Source organism: Ctenocephalides felis, unplaced genomic scaffold (assembly GCF_003426905.1).
Source record: "Ctenocephalides felis isolate EL2017-DRISC unplaced genomic scaffold, ASM342690v1 CF-g0.4_SCAFFOLD_01886, whole genome shotgun sequence".
NCBI lineage: Eukaryota > Metazoa > Arthropoda > Insecta > Siphonaptera > Pulicidae > Ctenocephalides > Ctenocephalides felis.
The window spans coordinates 157,383,599-157,402,971 of record NW_020538040.1 but is presented as its reverse complement, the minus strand read 5'-3'; the positions used below and the strand labels follow the sequence as shown (position 1 = coordinate 157,402,971).

At 31.2% G+C, this 19,373-nt stretch overlaps 1 protein-coding gene and 1 pseudogene across 1 annotated transcript in view; one reads left to right on the top strand and one right to left on the bottom strand.

Annotated features, from left to right (window-relative positions):
- The window catches only part of LOC113378483 (rho GTPase-activating protein 190), a 33,159-nt gene extending 17,762 nt beyond the window's left edge, over nucleotides 1-15,397 (bottom strand). Inside the window, exons 1-2 of the mRNA XM_026619018.1 lie at nucleotides 15,188-15,397; nucleotides 4,740-4,956 (exon numbers count right to left, since the gene is read on the bottom strand). Of these exons, the coding sequence (XP_026474803.1) occupies nucleotides 4,740-4,913 (174 nt within the window). The 5' untranslated portion in view covers nucleotides 4,914-4,956; nucleotides 15,188-15,397. The remainder of the gene's footprint in view (nucleotides 1-4,739; nucleotides 4,957-15,187) is intronic.
- A 508-nt stretch (nucleotides 15,398-15,905) lies between these two features.
- On the top strand, nucleotides 15,906-18,739 carry LOC113376111 (annotated as a pseudogene).
- The last annotated feature ends 634 nt before the right edge of the window (nucleotides 18,740-19,373 follow it).

The following is a 19,373-nucleotide window of genomic DNA, read 5'->3' as shown; positions in this document are numbered from 1 at the left end:
TATAAGTGCAATACATAAATATAATATAATACAACAAAACAAACCTATGTGCTTTTGTTCCTAGAATCCTCTCAATGAGGGCATCCATACAATTTGGATAAGCCGGACAATGTTCCCTTATGGACAATGAACAAAACCAAGGTGTTGAAAAAGCATAAGTTTACGATCTTGATCTAATCTATCCAGTAATTTGTATCTGTAATAAATAACATTTATAAATAAATTTTAAAAATATATAGTAATAGGATACACAAAACAAATAAACTTACCTAGAATCATCTTGCAATACATCTGTAATTTCTTGATATCTTCTTGCGCGTTATGGCACCTGATGGAACTACACTTTTAAAATGATAAAATATATCAGCATGTTCCAGTAAAAGTTCCTATAATTAATAAAACGTAAGTATCATAACTATTATGTATCGAAATATTAATTCTTACCTGAAAATTATGTTTGGCGTTTTCAACAAGTTTCCTCTGATGATTATCATAAATCTGTTGGCAATCATGCTCTGACAAAGCCTCGAAACATTCATGTCCCATAAAAAATACTCTGACTTCAGATAATTTTTACCTGGCGTTACATAGCCTGTGTCTTCCAGTAGTTGTTTAAATTTTGTTTCTTCTATCTACAATTTTTTTTTTTAATTATTTTATTATTTATTTCATAAATGATCATATTTTAAAACCTGGCAAGGTATTATACCCTGTCATAAAAATAAACTACTTGATTATATGAATTTGGATTCTGCATACATATTAATTTAAGGCCATTCCTTGTACCTTGTGTTTTTTTTTTTGAAATTTACTTTACGTTGAAAAAAAACTGTTTCAGCAAACATATAAACAAAGATTCCAATACTACTATAACAGTCACTAAACTTCTTAAACATATTTAAATTTTACAATTAAATTTCTGTTTTCATAAATTTATTGAAATACATACATATTTTTTGGGTATTTGAATTGAATGTTTTTTTTTTTACATTTTGTAAGCATATGAGAAATTTTATATGATTTTCGATTTTTTTCTTAATTTCAATTAAAATATATATATATTTGTAACCTATATGCTTTGCTACAGAAAATTTTATTTATCGCATTTGAGGTACTGATGTAGGGGAAATATGGATGAAATCGTATACACGGACAAAATAAAATGGGGTCTTATTTAAAAATTTATCAGATTATGTAACATTTTCGCATGATTGTAACTGTCGAGTCGCAGTAATCAATTTAAACAAGTTTTGCTCCTTCAAAAGTTCATTTTGACGGTCTTTTGGTCAAGTTTTTCGGGACGTAATTTATTGAATTCATTACTCACTTATATTAATTATTATTAAGGATTAATAAACTCACCGCTTTGGCATCCTGGTGTTAGCAAAAATTAAATACAAAAATATTAATGTTAATTATCAATTGAATAATGAGTAATTAATTCTATCACATGAAATTATTAAATTCATCAAAATAAAAATGATTTGCTCACTCTAGGCGCTTCCTCTCTTGCTGTAAAGAATTGACATGATTCTTATACATTGTTTCAGCTTCCGGTGTATCCAGGACATCAAAAGGTATTCTAGTTTCTTCAGTGTCACTTAAATCCATTTCTGTCCAGGTTTCACCATCGGGACACTCATAGAAATAACGTTCAAAATCAATATTAGATTTCAAATATCCTTGTATTGTTGGCCAATCACTGTAGGGACAAAAATTCAAACAATGGTAAGATCAAATATGCTCGAATTTCAATTAAGGTTTAAGCAAATATAAAAGTAATTTTGCAAAACACTGTACCTTTGCGTAAGAGTATTTATGTCAGGTATCATTTCTTGAAGAACTTTAGAGAGTTGATCTATATATCTGGTTAATTTGTATGCTAATTGCTCTTCTCGTAATTGTTTGATATGCTTTCGGAATAAACGTTGAGATCCATCCAATCCAAATAACTCTACAAAATATGTCCATCTTCCTTCTGACCAGCTAGTTCTTAGCTGTTTGCGTCATGTCGCCCTTAAATAATTTTTATATTAAAAAAATAAGGTAACAGGCAACATAATATCTTCTTAATCAATTAAAGGTAAAAAATATGATTTTCAAAAATACCTGTGATCTTTAACATGGGTCCTAATTAATCGTGAGAATGCATCTGTAGAAGCTTCTAACATTTCCTTCCTCATTCTATTTGCTTCAGCATATGAAATTACCTTTGATCGAATTTTTGCCTTATCTATCATTTGGGCTAGATAAATGAATGCTAATTCTACATTTATATTTTGATGCGCTGAAGTTTCTATCATAGCAATTTGACCCTTGTATTCTTTGCGTTGAATTACTTTTTCAGCTTCTCGCGTATAAGCATCGTTGGAGTCATCATTCTTTGTGGTTACAAGAACTATGGGTTTTTTAGTTTTCATCAAACTATTAAGTATACCGGCGACATGTTCAATCTGTTTTTCAAGTGAACGGTTTGGAACGACACTCACGTCAAACACACATATAAAACCATCAATGTTCAATTTTCCGTCCGGAAGGACCTTTTGTTCGTATTCTTTTTCTATGCCAAGTTGATTCTTGCATATGTACATGAGCTTTTCAGCAGACGTTATCTTTGTAGCCGCACAACGCTTTTACGTAGGGCTCGAGTTACCTCCTAAAGTGCAATATAAAAGTGAAGTAAGTCCAAACATAAATCGAATTACTTTCAGAGAAATTTTATAAAAGAGAAGTTAAAATACCTTTGAAGGTTGGAAAGAGCGTCGTCGATAAACTCAGTTTGTTCAATAACGTGGAAGTTATACTCGCCACCTTCCTCGGAGGTTTTGAGAACTTCGCCCCAATATAAGAAATGGTCATTGTTGACTACTCTGCCACTAAAGTCGGTATAGAAACACAATTAATACATTGATATTATACTACGAAATAAAATACAAATACTTCTTGGTTTATAAAATTACAATCAAGGTCCATTGAACTGAAATTATGTAAAGAGTGAAATTTCCAAAAAATGGGTTTCTGTTACTTTAAGGAGAATATCTAGACCATATTTTTACTATTTTTTTTACTAGTTAGTAATGCCTTGTGAATTTATAAAAATAATAATAAAATAGTCATCGAGTTTAATTCTAGAAAAGGATGACGTGGAGGGGTCTTGAAAAATTGGCACCTGACTGACCATACCCATGATTTCAGCCCTTCAAATAATTCGAAGAAAAATACATGTATATTATTAATCTAGAATAATGACGCAATCGCATAAACAACTACGGACAAGTTAAAAAATATTTTTTCTCTAAAAAAACGACTGTTAAAGAAATTATTTTTTACAACTTTTTTTATATTCTCGATTTTTTAAAAAATAGTTACAATACACATACATATAGTCCGGTACGCATTCAAGGTTACAATAATTCATAATGGGCTGTAACTTAGCAAAATTGTTTAAAATACAATTATAAAAAAAATCTCAAAAATCTCATCGATCCGATGCGAGCTAAAAAAAAAACCCTTTTGCGATTTTTAGCTAAATGGTCAGTTTTATCGCAAAATCACCTGAGACAATATTGTAGAGTATAAAATTATCTACAAAAAAATGGATCAATTTTTTTTTGCTCAAAGCCACCGTTTTAAAGATGTCACTTTGAAAAGTACGCTTAAACGCCCTGAACTATGAATTATAAATTATAGTAACCTTCACCCAGATTTTAGGTTTAAATTGTCCGGGCTAATAAAGATTCTGTAAAAATTTCTTGTCGGTCCAGTAAAAGTTTGCGAAACCGTGGACATCGTGTTTCGAAAAAGACAGTTTCAAGAAAAAACGCTAAAATAGAAAAGAGAGGAGAATTATCGTCACCAATTTTTTAATTTAAATTGTGAAAAATACTCTTGTGCACATATCTTCAATAGATAATGAAAAAAAAAACAAAATCTTTTTTTTTTTTTAATTCTAGACCAGAATATCCTCAAAATTTTATCTTGAAAAGTTTTGAATCAAGCGCGGTATAATTACAGTAGAACCTCGATTATCCGGACCTCGGTTATATGGATTCGCGATTATCCGGACATAATCGCGTCGGAACTTGCATATTCTGATGTGCATATATACATTAATACATTCTCTGTTTTGACGTGCATATATACATTTTTAAAGGGTGGTGTTATCCCTTAAAGATAAAATAAACATTATAGAATCATTAAAAAAAGGCGAAACCGGCCGTAAGTTAGCTGATAGGTATGGTGTAGTATAGATACATCCACTATAAGCGATATTGAAAAGAATGCCGCTTCAATTTTGTCGTACACTTGCAAATTAGATAGTAAAGAAGAGGGTAGTGAAAATCGGAAAATGGTAAAGAGACCGAAAAATGAACTCTTAGAAGAAGCTTTATATTGTTGGTTTTTACAAAAACGATCAACAAATTATTTGTAAGCAACTTTTCTTCTTCATACTTACTTTACGTACCACCTGATACTTATACATACGATACTTTACGTACCACCTGAATATTTTAGCTCATGTTAATATAATATGTATAATGTAATCTAAGAAAATATGTAAGTGTTTAATTTTCTAATAAACATCGATTTTTGTTGATATCTATGTATGCATTTGTTATTTTTGATAAACAAAACATTATTCTTCATAATTTGGATTATCCGGATTTTCGATTATCCGGATGCCTATCGACAACAATTAGTCCGGATAATCGAGGTTCTACTGTATAACCAATTTGTACCTGGCTCAAAACGGATATATGATCGACGCTATAATCATCAGTCAGTGTCCTCATGAATCTGTTACAGAGGCAGGATTTTCCTACGCCCATTTGTCCTTTGTCGCGTTCCATTCCAGACAAGCCGACAACGGCGACGCTCACGGTGCGTACGGCGTCCGAGCGACGTGCCATCATTACAGATACCGTCACCAAACGCTACCGCAAATTTGTCCGACTCCTGCAAATCAAATTTTTTTTTATTTAATTAATTCTGCAATCTGTTTTACATGAGCATTAACATTAAGCAGAGATCGCTAACAATAACTATCTTACAATATAAACCAGAAGATAGTAGCAACACCCAGCGGCGTGTCTACTAGGTATAAGGACTAATTATCTATACTCGAAGTATTTGCTGACGATTTTATTATATGTGCAGTGCTGGATTTACAGTAGGGGCAGTCGGGGCTACTGCCCAGGGCGGCAGATTTTCGGGGGCGGTAAAATTTGGATAGTGGGAAAAAATGCTATACAATGTAATCAACTAATTTTTTTAATAACGTTTTTTATTTCCAGAAATATAGTTAACTTTTATTAATTTATATAAAACATACTACGAATGCAATGCAAAATTTGGATTCAAATAGACGATTATTAAATTTTATTATTTTTCTTTGACTCCCTCTCCGAACATAAATTATCAAATTGGTTAACAAGTTATTATCAAATTTGGCAATTGGGCTAATATAAAGTTTCGTAAAGGAGCTGAAAGTTTAAGAAAAATATGTGCTTCAAATCTCGAGCTCTCTTAGAACGACAAATTTGTGCACTTTCAAGCCTATAGCGCCTAAAAAAATTAAACTAGTGACGATTAATCACTGAAAATTACTGGAATTTCTCTTACTGAAAATTACATTTTATAAAGAGCATTAAAATTTTCAGAAATATGAAAAAATGCCCTTTAAAAACCTTTTTTTTATATGTATATTGAAATTTTTTGAAAATTATGAACTTTTTTCAAAGCAATCGCGCTGCAAAAAATTTCAAAATATAAAAAAAAGCTCAAAATTTTCAAAAATTGTTTTCAAAAAATATTTTTTTTTAATTCTAATTTTTGGTACAGGAATAATATATAAAAACAATTTAAGAAACATTTCAGGGATGGGGCGGCATTTTTGTCAGTGCCCCAGGGCGCCAAATTTCTAAATCCGGCCTTGTCTATGATGTTATATCTTATATGAATCTATATGTTTTTCGCGCTTTTGAGCCTTGTATAATATTCTATTCAATTTTATTCATAAATATTTTGAAAAAATTAGCACTTGTTCGTTTGTTTTCATACATTTTAATGTTACTTGTTAATTCATCTGTTAATTTTTGAAAAAAGCCAGGACAAAAGATCTAAATCCGGTACAAATCATGCTTTTGAAATAACCTGAGACACAAGGTGGAAATCCGGGACTGTACCGGCCAATCCGGGAGGTATGGTCACCTTAATTGTAGTAGATTTACTAGACCCATTGTAGTAGATTTACTCGACCAATTGAAATACATTTACCGCACTCATTGTAGTAGATTTACTACAACCATTGTAGTAGATTTACTCGACCAATTGAAATACATTTACCGCACTCATTGTAGTAGATTTACTATACTCATTGTAGTAGATTTACTACACCATTGTAGTAGATTTACTCGACCAATTGAAATACATTTACCGCACTCATTGTAGTAGATTTACTAAACCATTGTAGTAGATTTACTCGACCAATTGAAATACATTTACCGCACTCATTGTAGTAGATTTACTATACTCATTGTAGTAGATTTACTACACCATTGTAGTAGATTTACTCGACCAATTGAAATACATTTACCACACTCATTGTAGTAGATTTACTATACTCATTGTAGTAGATTTACTACAACCATTGTAGTAGATTTACTCGACCAATTGAAATACATTTACCGCACTCATTGTAGTAGATTTACTATACTCATTGTAGTAGATTTACTACACCATTGTAGTAGATTTACTCGACCAATTAAAATACATTTACCACACTCATTGTAGTAGATTTACTATACTCATTGTAGTAGATTTACTACAACCATTGTAGTAGATTTACTCGACCAATTGAAATACATTTACCGCACTCATTGTAGTAGATTTACTATACTCATTGTAGTAGATTTACTACACCATTGTAGTAGATTTACTCGACCAATTGAAATACATTTACCACACTCATTGTAGTAGATTTACTATACTCATTGTAGTAGATTTACTACAACCATTGTAGTAGATTTACTCGACCAATTGAAATACATTTACCGCACTCATTGTAGTAGATTTACTATACTCATTGTAGTAGATTTACTACACCATTGTAGTAGATTTACTCGACCAATTAAAATACATTTACCACACTCATTGTAGTAGATTTACTATACTCATTGTAGTAGATTTACTACAACCATTGTAGAAGATTTACTCGACCAATTGAAATACATTTACCGCACTCATTGTAGTAGATTTACTATACTCATTGTAGTAGATTTACTCGACCAATTGAAATACATTTACCGCACTCATTGTAGTAGATTTACTACAACCATTGTAGTAGATTTACTCGACCAATTGAAATACATTTACCGCACTCATTGTAGTAGATTTACTATACTCATTGTAGTAGATTTACTACACCATTGTAGTAGATTTACTCGACCAATTGAAATACATTTACCGCACTCATTGTAGTAGATTTACTACAACCATTGTAGTAGATTTACTCGACCAATTGAAATACATTTACCGCACTCATTGTAGTAGATTTACTATACTCATTGTAGTAGATTTACTACACCATTGTAGTAGATTTACTCGACCAATTAAAATACATTTACCACACTCATTGTAGTAGATTTACTATACTCATTGTAGTAGATTTACTACAACCATTGTAGAAGATTTACTCGACCAATTGAAATACATTTACCGCACTCATTGTAGTAGATTTACTACAACCATTGTAGTAGATTTACTCGACCAATTGAAATACATTTACCGCACTCATTGTAGTAGATTTACTATACTCATTGTAGTAGATTTACTACACCATTGTAGTAGATTTACTCGACCAATTGAAATACATTTACCGCACTCATTGTAGTAGATTTACTACAACCATTGTAGTAGATTTACTCGACCAATTGAAATACATTTACCGCACTCATTGTAGTAGATTTACTATACTCATTGTAGTAGATTTACTACACCATTGTAGTAGATTTACTCGACCAATTGAAATACATTTACCGCACTCATTGTAGTAGATTTACTACAACCATTGTAGTAGATTTACTCGACCAATTGAAATACATTTACCGCACTCATTGTAGTAGATTTACTACACTCATTGTATTAGATTTACTACAACCATTGTAGTAGATTTACTAGACCAATTGAAATACATTTACCACACTCATTGTAGTAGATTTACTATACTCATTGTAGGAGATTTACTATACTCATTTTAGTAGATTTACTACAACCATTGTAGTAGATTTACTCGACCAATTAAAATACATTTACCGCACTCATTGTAGTAGATTTACTACACTCATTGTAGTAGATTTACTATACTCATTGTAGTAGATTTACTACAACCATTGTAGTAGATTTACTCGACCAATTGAAATACATTTACCACACTCATTGTAGTAGATTTACTATACTCATTGTAGTAGATTTACTACAACCATTGTAGTAGATTTACTCGACCAAGTGAAATACATTTACCGCACTCATTGTAGTAGATTTACTACACTCATTGTAGTAGATTTACTACACTCATTGTAGTAGCTTCACTACACTCACTGCAATAGCTTTACTACACCCATTGTAGTAGATTTACTACACTCATTGATATAGATTTACTACATTCATTGTAGTAGCCTTACTACAATCATTGTAGTAGAATTACTAGATCAACTGCAGTAGATTTAGTACATTTATTATTGTAGATTTACTACATTCATTGTAGTAGATTTACTGCACTCCTTGAAGTAGATTTAGTAGACCCATTGAACTACATTTACTACATTTACTACACTCATAGACCCATTGTAGTAGATTTACTACACTTATTATAGTCGATTTACTACTCTCATGGTAGTAGATTTACTACTCTCATTGTAGTAGATTTACTGCACTTTTTTGTTTTGGATTTGTTCACCCATTATAGTAGTAGTAGTAGTAGATTTACGATTTACTACATTCATAACAGTAGATTTACTACACTCATTGTACCCATTGTAGTAGCTTTACTACACTTACTATAGTAGATTTACTACATTCGTTGTAGTAGATTTACTAGACCCATTGTAGTGGATTTAATAAACGCATTGTACTAGATATACTACACTCATCGTATTAGATTTACTACACCGATTGTACTGGATTTACTAGACGTTTATTAAAATTGTAGTAAGTTGATCATATTTTTCTAACAATAAGTCAAAACCGAAACGGAAATTTCCAGTTATGTTAATCCGGGACGAGGGGTATATACTAACAGTTTTTTTTATATAAATCTTTTCTTAAATAATAATTGCGGACTATTAGTAAGAACTTTATTATTCGATTATATGTCATACTTTTTCATCTATGATATGCATCTATACCCACCACGAGAGGCGATTTTCACTTGAGGCTTTATTTAAGATCTATGACCTCAAGTGGAAATTTGACATCAAAGTTGCCTGATGTCATGCTTGGTGGTAGGGGGAATCGAACCAGCAAACTTGAGACTAGTTGGTACTAACCCACGCTCTAACCGATATCGCTACCGCTGGCTCGCAAATCAAATATATTCGATTAAAAATTAACTATTTTCGGTCATTTGTCCACTCTCAGCCACCACCGCAAGTTACTATATGAATCGTATTCATACAAAAAAAAAATTCACTAGATAAAAATTGAAGAAAAATATATCTTAAGTTCATTATTTTCATTATTAAATCTGGTTTACACATCCTACTCTGTAAAATCCTCGCGGGGCTCTCAAAAAGGGTAAAGTTTTCTCACAAAATAAAAAAATACATAAAATTAAAAGTCATATTTATACTGATTTATTAGGGGCCTTTACCTAATCACGTGATAGATTTTCAAGGATTTTTGAACTCCCTCTTAGGGAGCGTAAATTAATCACGTGAGCGAGTTTTGAGAATTTTTGGTCCCCCTTCGCCCTTGGTGACACATAGTGATATTCAAAATTGCCTCCTCCCCACCGAACACCACGTGTATTAGTAGTTGCGTGATAAGACTAGAATTGTTCGGACGTATTTTCGTTTTATTATATTGGCCATGAAGGTGACAACCTTCAGGGCATTAAGCTTTACACGGAATGGTTGCTACCCCTGGTTGAGAGGGTAGCGGAGTATTTTAATTGAACTAGTTGTTCACTTCTAAAAGTAAAGTCCGCGAAACAACATGTTTAGTAAATAACCAATAAATATTTCTTATTTCATTATAACTTAGTAACAAATCAGTGATTGTAATAAGAACTGCAACAAATACATAATATACAAACAAATCAGTGTTTAATACAGTCCACAGCTACAAGGGTTAAATTATAACTCAACAACCTGAATTATCGAAGGAGAGTTTTAATAAATTTCCTAAGTACGTAACATAATTACAAGAATTTTTGAATTTTTTTGAAAATGATTGAATTAAAAAAAAAATAATAATAAATACACGTGATATCTTACTCTCCTCTCTCGTGATATTTCGTGATTTTTTGTCAAACCCCCTATCCCCCTAAAAAGCTCACGAGATAAATGGACGCCTCCTTGGTGATACTTGGTAATATTTAAAATTATCCCTGATCTCCCATTTAACATCACGAGTACTTTTAGTACCTAGAAAAAATGTTAAACTTCCGGATTTTTTTTTTTGAAAAATTGTGGATTTGTTTTTGAAAATTCGGGTAAAAATTAAATATATGTGGTATTTTACTAGATCCCCTTGTGATATTTCGTGCATTTTTATTAAACACCCTCCCCCATTTACGCCTCACGAGGTTAATTAATGGCCCCTTAATCATTTATTGTTGATGATGACATTCTTTTAAACGCACGTTTGCTTTTTTGGCGGTTATTATATTTGAAATAAAAAAAAAAGTTTCCATCAATTTTTGCTCACACAGGGTGTGGGCAGTTAATAAGTAGTAATAATAATTAGATGGCGTTATACTCATCACTCACGTAAATTTACATACAATCTTAGATTTTCACTCATTGGAAAACATTAGAAGTAGATTTACAGCCAATTGAGTCGATTTACTCTCGTTATAGCAGATTTACACTCATTGTAGTCGATTTACACTCATTAAATTAAATTAATGCTCATGAATTAAATTTATACTTATTGAAGTAAATTTACACTCATTCATTTATACCCATTCCCATATTTTATCTTGGTAGATTATAAAAGATTTTTACTGGCTTTTTGGGAGGAAATATGAAATTTCTCTCGATAACAAGGTACTTCTGTACAAAACTATCATAGTGCCCTTTTGGACTTATAGAATCGAACTATGGGGTTGCTCAAACATCATTCAAAGGTGCCAGAACAAAATTCTGCGTATCCTGCCTAATGCACCTTGGTTATATTTCGAACTTTTGCCTACATAAGGATTTGGAAATCTCTACGAAATGATCAAAATTAGAAGTTCATCGGTTAAGAAGATTAAGCAAGAAATGGCCTTCCGATCTACCAAACACCTAGACCAATGTCTCCTCTCTAGACATATGGTAAACAAACCGCTGCGACACATAAGTGATTCCGTTTTTGCATTATACACTTCTGGTTAAATGAAGATGTCTAATTTCATGCCAAACAATCGTCATTTGCGGGGAATGTTGATTTTCGTCTTCCATTCCAAAAAAACGGCAGCTCAAGTGCATCGAGAACTACGGAGATGCTGCTCTGAGTGATACAACATGCCGTGATGGGTATCGTCGCTTCAAAGATTGTGTTTGATGTTGAACACTACCCTAGTAAAGGCAAACCAAAACCTTCAAGAACGCTGAATTGGAGACCTTGCTCGAAGAGGATTCGTGCCAAGCTCAAGAAGATCTTGCTTCAGAATTAGAAGTTACCCGTCAAGCCATTTCCAAGATTTCATGCGTTGGGAGGGGTGGGGGGATGATTCGGAAGCAAACTTGGGTTCCTTGTGAGTTGAAGCCAAGAGACGTCGAGCGTCGTTTTTTCGCCTGTGAACAACTGCTCCAGCGGCGAGAAAAGAAGGGGTTCTTCATCACATCATGACAGATGATAAAAAATGATTATGTATATTACAGTAATCCAAAGAGGAAAAAATCTCAGTTTGGCCGAATATTTACTGAGAGGGTTATGCTCTTCATATGGTGAGACCAGGTCGGTGTTATTTATTATGAGCTGTTGAAACCGAGCGAAACTATCACTGGAGTACTGTGTCAAACTCAATTGACGCAATTTTGCCGAGCACTGCGCGAAAAACGGCCACAATACGAGCAGAATGATTTTACTGCATGACAACGCTTGGCCTCACGTTTCCAAGACTATTAAAACTTATTGGGAACGCTCAAATGAAAAGTCCTACCCCACCCACTATATTCCCCAGATATTGCACTATCGGATTTTACCTTGTTCCATTCGATGGCACATGACCTGGCAGATCAGCAGTTCAACTCATGTGAAGACCTTAGAAAATGACTTGGTTCGTAGATAGCCTCAAAAGACGAACACTTTTGGCGCCAAGGTATTCGAGCTCTGCCAGAAAGGTGTGCAAAAGATGTGTCTAGCGATGGGCAATACTTTGAATAAATCAGATGTAAGAGTTTTTATATAATAAAGTTACATTTTCATCGAAAAACAGCAGAAACTTAGTTGCGGACATAATAGTTTCTCAAAAATCTAATTTTTTCGAAGTAAATTTTTTTCGCAAATGTTAATCGTTTTTTTTTAAAAAATAATAATTTTTGGTACGGGAAGTTCCAGCAATTTGCCTTAAGGCACGATGCCATGCGCCCCACCAGTTTTTAATGAATTTGAGCGGTGTCGGTTCGGAGCAGCCCGACGCGCATGGGAAAAAGCTCATAATTACAAGTAAAAAAATAAAGTTTTAGGTATGGAATATTTTTCCTCATATTCTAAAAGGTTCAAAGTATATTTTAAGCCTAAAAGTTTTTTCTGTTTTTTCGAAAAATCTACAGCCCTTGAAAAAATGTGACATTTCTATCTCAAACTCCGAACAGTAAATACATAGTTTCGACAACTTGTTAAGTTATCAAGTTTATTAGTGTGTTTTACAATCTGTGATCAATGTGCACATACTTATACCATGGATTAATAATGTTTTCATATGTTATATTAGGATACAACATTGTAAATGTTTTATTATTATTATTATTATTGTTTTTCTATGAAATTTCTTACATATTATTTATTTAGTTTTAATTTTTATAGTTAAATTGATTACCATTGAATGAAGGCTAAGATGCTAGCCGAAACGTATGGATTTTAAATAAATAAATTTTTAAAAAAACTCATACTATTTTTATTGATGTAACGCCCGACTTTTTAACTCAAATTAAACATATATATCAACATCAAATTCAAGACTTCAAATATATATACATATATATATATATATATATATATATATATATATATATATAACGTATAATGGAATAAATAATTTTGTTATTTAATCTCTTTTTTTAATTCGACTGTTGGGCTGCTAAAAATTTTACAAATATATATATATATATATATATATATATATATATATATATAGCATATATATCCTGGGTTTTCCTTCCTGACGATGTAACTCCAGAACGCACGAACCGATTTCGACAATTTTGCATTCGTTGGAAAGGTCTCGGGCTCCGCAAGGTTTATAGCTAAGGTTATTCGAGTAATGACATTAGTGAGAATTATCAGAATTATGCTTGGTTAAGTTAACGAGCAATTCTTGCCGCAAACAATAACGATGTACACGCACTGAATTTCACCATTCAATCAAAAATTGCTGGCGATTTGGTGACATACCAATGATTCCGACTGGTCTTCCGTTTGACTTCAAACGATTGCAATTTCCAGTTCGCCTTGTGTTTGCAATAACAAGTCGCAAGGGCAATCGCTTAGTGTTTGCGGGATAAATTTCAAATAGATTATTTAGAAAATCATTGTTTTTCACATGGGAAGTTATACGTTGCCTGTTCACGAGTTGGAAAACCATCCGCTTTGTTTGTTTTAACGTCAGACCAAAAAACAAAAAAGGTGGTTTACCAAAGAGCACTTCAATGAAACGGATAATTTGCGGATTCACTTTCATTTACTTAGAGAAGTTCAACTAAAAACACTTCATTTTTGTAATCGAAATAAATTCATTACTGTTGCGTAATAAAATCAAATTTTTCCTTTTTAAATATAAAACAAAACAAAAAATTTTCTTCATCTTTCTCACGAAACCATCTGGTGGCGAAACGGAGTTAGTCGGGTTTGCTAGTAAAGTTATAAATATAAATACACTGCACTCCTTTTGCACTTATTTGTTAAATAATTTTAATTTTAAATAACAACACTCATATGGAGTAGTGCACTATGGTAATTTTTTTTAACATCACAAACATAAATAACTATTATTGAAGAATAGCAAATGTGTACTGTACTGACTGTTCTCTATCTATGATAAAAATTTCGTACAAAAATATATGTGCATATTTCATTAGCATTTATCACTTAATTAAAACGCGACAGCAAAATAAAATTAAAGCAAAAATAATAATACAATAGTTATATCAACATTTCGTTGAATTCATAACAATCTCGTGCGATAAACAAATTGAACGCATACCGATATTTAAATATAGCATCATGAATAATAACAACAACAGACCATTAATAATCATAATAAAACAACAAATATAATTACACCAATTAATATTACAAAACGAAGCAATTAAGAAAAAAATATTAAAAACTTGAATTTTGATATAATTTAAGAATCAAATAGACATATAGCACATGGCACAGAAGTAATGGACCTTTAATAAATATTAATTAATTGAATATTATGCAATACATGACACAATACTAATTTGATTAGGGGTAAGATTTATAGCTCACCTTAAGTCACTGAAAAGGACCAAAGGAAACTAATCGAAGTTTATATTTCCATATTACAAAATTACAGTAAACAAAATTAACTATAAAACATTCCTAATTATCATCTTATAAGAAAATAAACATGACACAAGAAAAGGATAGTTTTCCTTAACCCATCCTTAAAGAAACGTGTTGATCATAAGCGAGAGCACACAAAGACGAGGCGAATGGGAACCATAAGTACAATTATATTAAGAATATGAAATAAGCACTTTTATTTAATAATTTGTTTAAAGTTTATTCAAACCTGGGTGTCGAGTAAATCTGTTTTCCTAACAGTCATGACGCATTGTAGTACAGAGGCTGTCACTGCTCAACCATATTTGCAGATTACACGATCACATCACAAGTTTCACATTAGTTTCACGAATGAAAGGAATAATATTGTTATAATAAGCATACACAACAATTAATTTAACAACAATCAACAAGAGCACTTTGTATTGAACAATTTTTGGCTTTCGAACAAAAGCCGGACACAAAACAAATCAGTCAAAAAACTCCATTTGTAAATTGTAGTGTTGCCATACGGTCTCTACAACATGGAGAAAATATATTTTTATCTGTTTATAAAAGGCGAGCTTATAGGATAAAATATTAAAATATTTAATTCCCTATTGAATATTAATTTAATTTTATCCAATTATTAATGACATCTGATTTTCTAATTCTATCTAATCACTGCTCAACTATTACTTCAGTATTTGTCAAATTCCGTTCACTATGGTTATTTTTATTTTTTATCTGCATACTCATATTACTAAAATTGTCTTTATCTATTTAGCATTTTTCTAACAATGCATTATTATTGGTAATTTCTATTATTTTACCGGAAGATAATAAATTGTTTATATTATTCAATAATTTGACAGCAAAATGACATTTACTAAAATTTTGACAGTTGGCTGTCAAAATCATTCGTGGATTGAACACTTTTGAAAATATTTACTTGTCATCAAGGACCAAGAACTCTAAATAAATTATATATAATATGTTCTAAAAATGTCTCTATTTCTTAACAGGATTAAAAGAAAAAATGGAACAAATGCATCGATTAAAAATTCCTTGATAACTCAGTTATCAAACAGCATCAAGGAAATTCAGCTAGAATTGAGAGATAATAAAAATGGTATTTGTACAGACCAAATCGTTGTAAAAATAAATATGAATAATCGTTTGAAGTTTTGCTTGTAAATTAAATTAAGTTTAATAATAATATTCTTTTAGTTTAAATTAATTAAGTATTCGTTCTTATTTGTTGCTTTTTTAAGGTGTTCTGTGCGGTAATGATGCCACAAACTCTTTGTGTGTTATTCTAGAGGCAATTTTATTGCATGGGTTAAAAGACACGTTAATTAGAAAGGCCAAAAATGTATTATTGGATAAAATTGATGAACCCCCAGAAATTAGTTTCTGGCCTTTGCTACTTGTATTTTCTCATCGTGATGTTATAGATAATGTAAGTTAAATGAACTTTAGCTTGGAACAACTTAGCATTACTATTATAATTAATTATGGAATACCATACTCAGTTGCAACTAAAAAATAACGAAGAAAGTCATTTTGTTAATAATCTTTTATTCACTCAAACATGAATGAAGTGAATGTTTTAAAATAATATTTAATTTACAGATATTATCTTTACAACAATTGACTAATGATATAGGATATTGTCGCTCATGGGTGCGTTTAGCTCTTAATGATGGATTATTATCCTCATACTTTGATATTATGAGAAGAGATTTAAATTCATTGTCTCCATATTATAAAAATCATGCATTTTTGAGAGACAATGATTTGATGGAGATAGCTAAAAAGTATATTGAAGGCTTTGAAAGCAGTGTGACATTTAATTTACCTTACAATTCTAGTTTATTAAATTCCTGGAATCACCAAACATTATTGATTGCTGGCATATGGGCTCCAGCTATGAAAACTCATCCGGTAATTTCACAAGTTTTTCTTCATTAGTTATTAGTTTCTTCATTTCTCTGTCCTTTTAAAATAGTTTTTGTTCTCAAAGTATCATTATCTTTGCGAATATTTCAAATATCAAAACATTCTGGTTGTAATTATTTTAGATTTCATCTGCAGTAGACATTGTGAGCACATTACATGAATCTACACAAATTCCCATCCCTTCTTTCCGCAATATTTGTCTAACTGATAACTTCATGCCAAGTCCATCGTCGAGCTTAAACCAGAATCTAATTCTCAATGAACAAGAAGCCCTAGATATAATTTTATCTAAATCTGTTAATAATGATAGTGAAGATAATTCAAAAACTCAACAACAAATAGAAAATCTACTTAATGAAACTAAATGTGATGAAACTATCAACACAGTGCCGGATTCTAATGTAAAAGACAAGGCACCCTTCATAGGAAATTCACTTTCCGGAAAATCTGCCTGGTCAGATGGAACTGAGCAAGTAACATCCATAAAATCTGATATTGATAATATAAGGCCTAGTACGTCACGTCAAAATTCTGTAAAAGGCAATGATGTTTCCAGCTATAATGCTCTATTAGAAAGTTACACCGTCAATACAGTAAAGCTCGACAGCACACCTGATTTGAAAAGTATTTGGGAGAATTTTTTACCAACAGCTATCATCATCAGCAAATGAACCAGAAGAATTGGATTCCACAAAACCAGAGGTTGTTTTAATATTCATATTGATGGTAAATTTTGTAAATACTTGTGAAAAAATCTCAGAATTATTTTTAGCTTGCTGAGTTTGAGATAATTTCTAACAGCTTAAGTAGTATATTTACATTGCCCGAATTGCAAAGGCATGTTGAACAATTATGCCAGTTGGCTCAACAAAAAGGTCTCCGTCATCAAAATTTTACTTGCAAAGTTGTTCCAACGCATTAGGTATTCATGTTACAAGAGAGCAGTAAGTTCTTTCTAACACTTTAAAATTACATTAAGAACATGAAAGTCTAAACAATCATATGTAAATTTATAGAGTTTGCGCATTCAGTGGAGATTATTATTGTGAATCTTGTATGAGCACAGAATTATTTGTAATACCTGCTAAAGTGGTATATAATTGGGATTTTCATAAATACAATGTATCTCACAGTGCAGCCCGATTTCTAAAGGAGTTTCTGCATCATCCATTGATTGACCTAAAAGTAATTTTGTGTTATTTAGTATTGTGTTAATATCATACTGACTTTATATTTTATAGATATTAAATCCGTACATATATAGTGTCATTGAAGATATGTCACAGTTGCAAGCACTAAGAATACAATTGAATTTCTTGAGAGCATACCTATTCACTTGCAGGGAACCTGTGATTGAAGAGTTACAAAAGAAATTGTGGCCATAGATTATTTGTATGAACATGTCCATCTTTACTCTATCAATGTAAGAAGAATTATGACTGAGCAAGGTTTTTTTTTTACATACTGTGTTTTAAATATTAATTTTGTACAGGACTTAACACAAATTCCAGGTGGATATTTGAAACAAGAAATTTCAAAGTTGTACAATTTGGTATAGCTCATGTCACTGATTGCTCTCTCTGTTGTCAGAAGGGATATATATGTGAAATTTGCAATAATGTTAAAGTGCTATACCCTTTTAATTTAGAGACCACATTTAGGGTAATGCGAGTTTGTGAATTTGAGGTAATAGATACAAGTGACCAAAATTGTAACTAATTTTTTTATTGTAGTGCAATTTATGCCATGCGGTTTATCATTCAAAATGTTTGCAATCTTCAGAGGGCTGTTTAAATGTAAAAGAAAAAAGAAATGGGATGATATTTCATTAGATGTTTGACAAAAGTGCTTAGATGTTGAATCTAATGATGTAATTTAAATATTGAATGCTTCAAAAGATCAATTTTCATGATATTTTAATTTAATTTTATGGATGATGAGAAACTATTGTTTGCTTAATACAGAGAATGGTTTAAAAAATGGTTATAAAAAATATTTAATTCAAAATAATTATATAAAATACTGTTTATGTTGTACAAATATTTTATTATTTTGATAGTCTTATAATCAATTCTCTGGTCTATTTTATACTTGAGTCCATATATGCAAATGATGTATTACTTCTAATATAAACAAATACATCTCATTCTTAATACTAACCAACTACATTGAACAAGTTTTACAAATATCAAAATATTTGTTAAAAGAATTAATTTTCTAATTATAAATGCACTTTTTAGTTAAATAATACTATTTACAAAAGCAAGATCAAAATGGCAGTCACAAAGTCAAATATAGTGTTATGTATATAATACAGTTTAATTCAAGTTTACTTTATAAAAGGTCCAAATACATATGAAATACAAACTCCCAATGAATGAAGAATTGAAAAATCACATTGCAAAAGCTGCAGAGATTCAAAATATCACCATTAATCACTTCTGATAAAATAAATCATAAGAAAAATATATTCA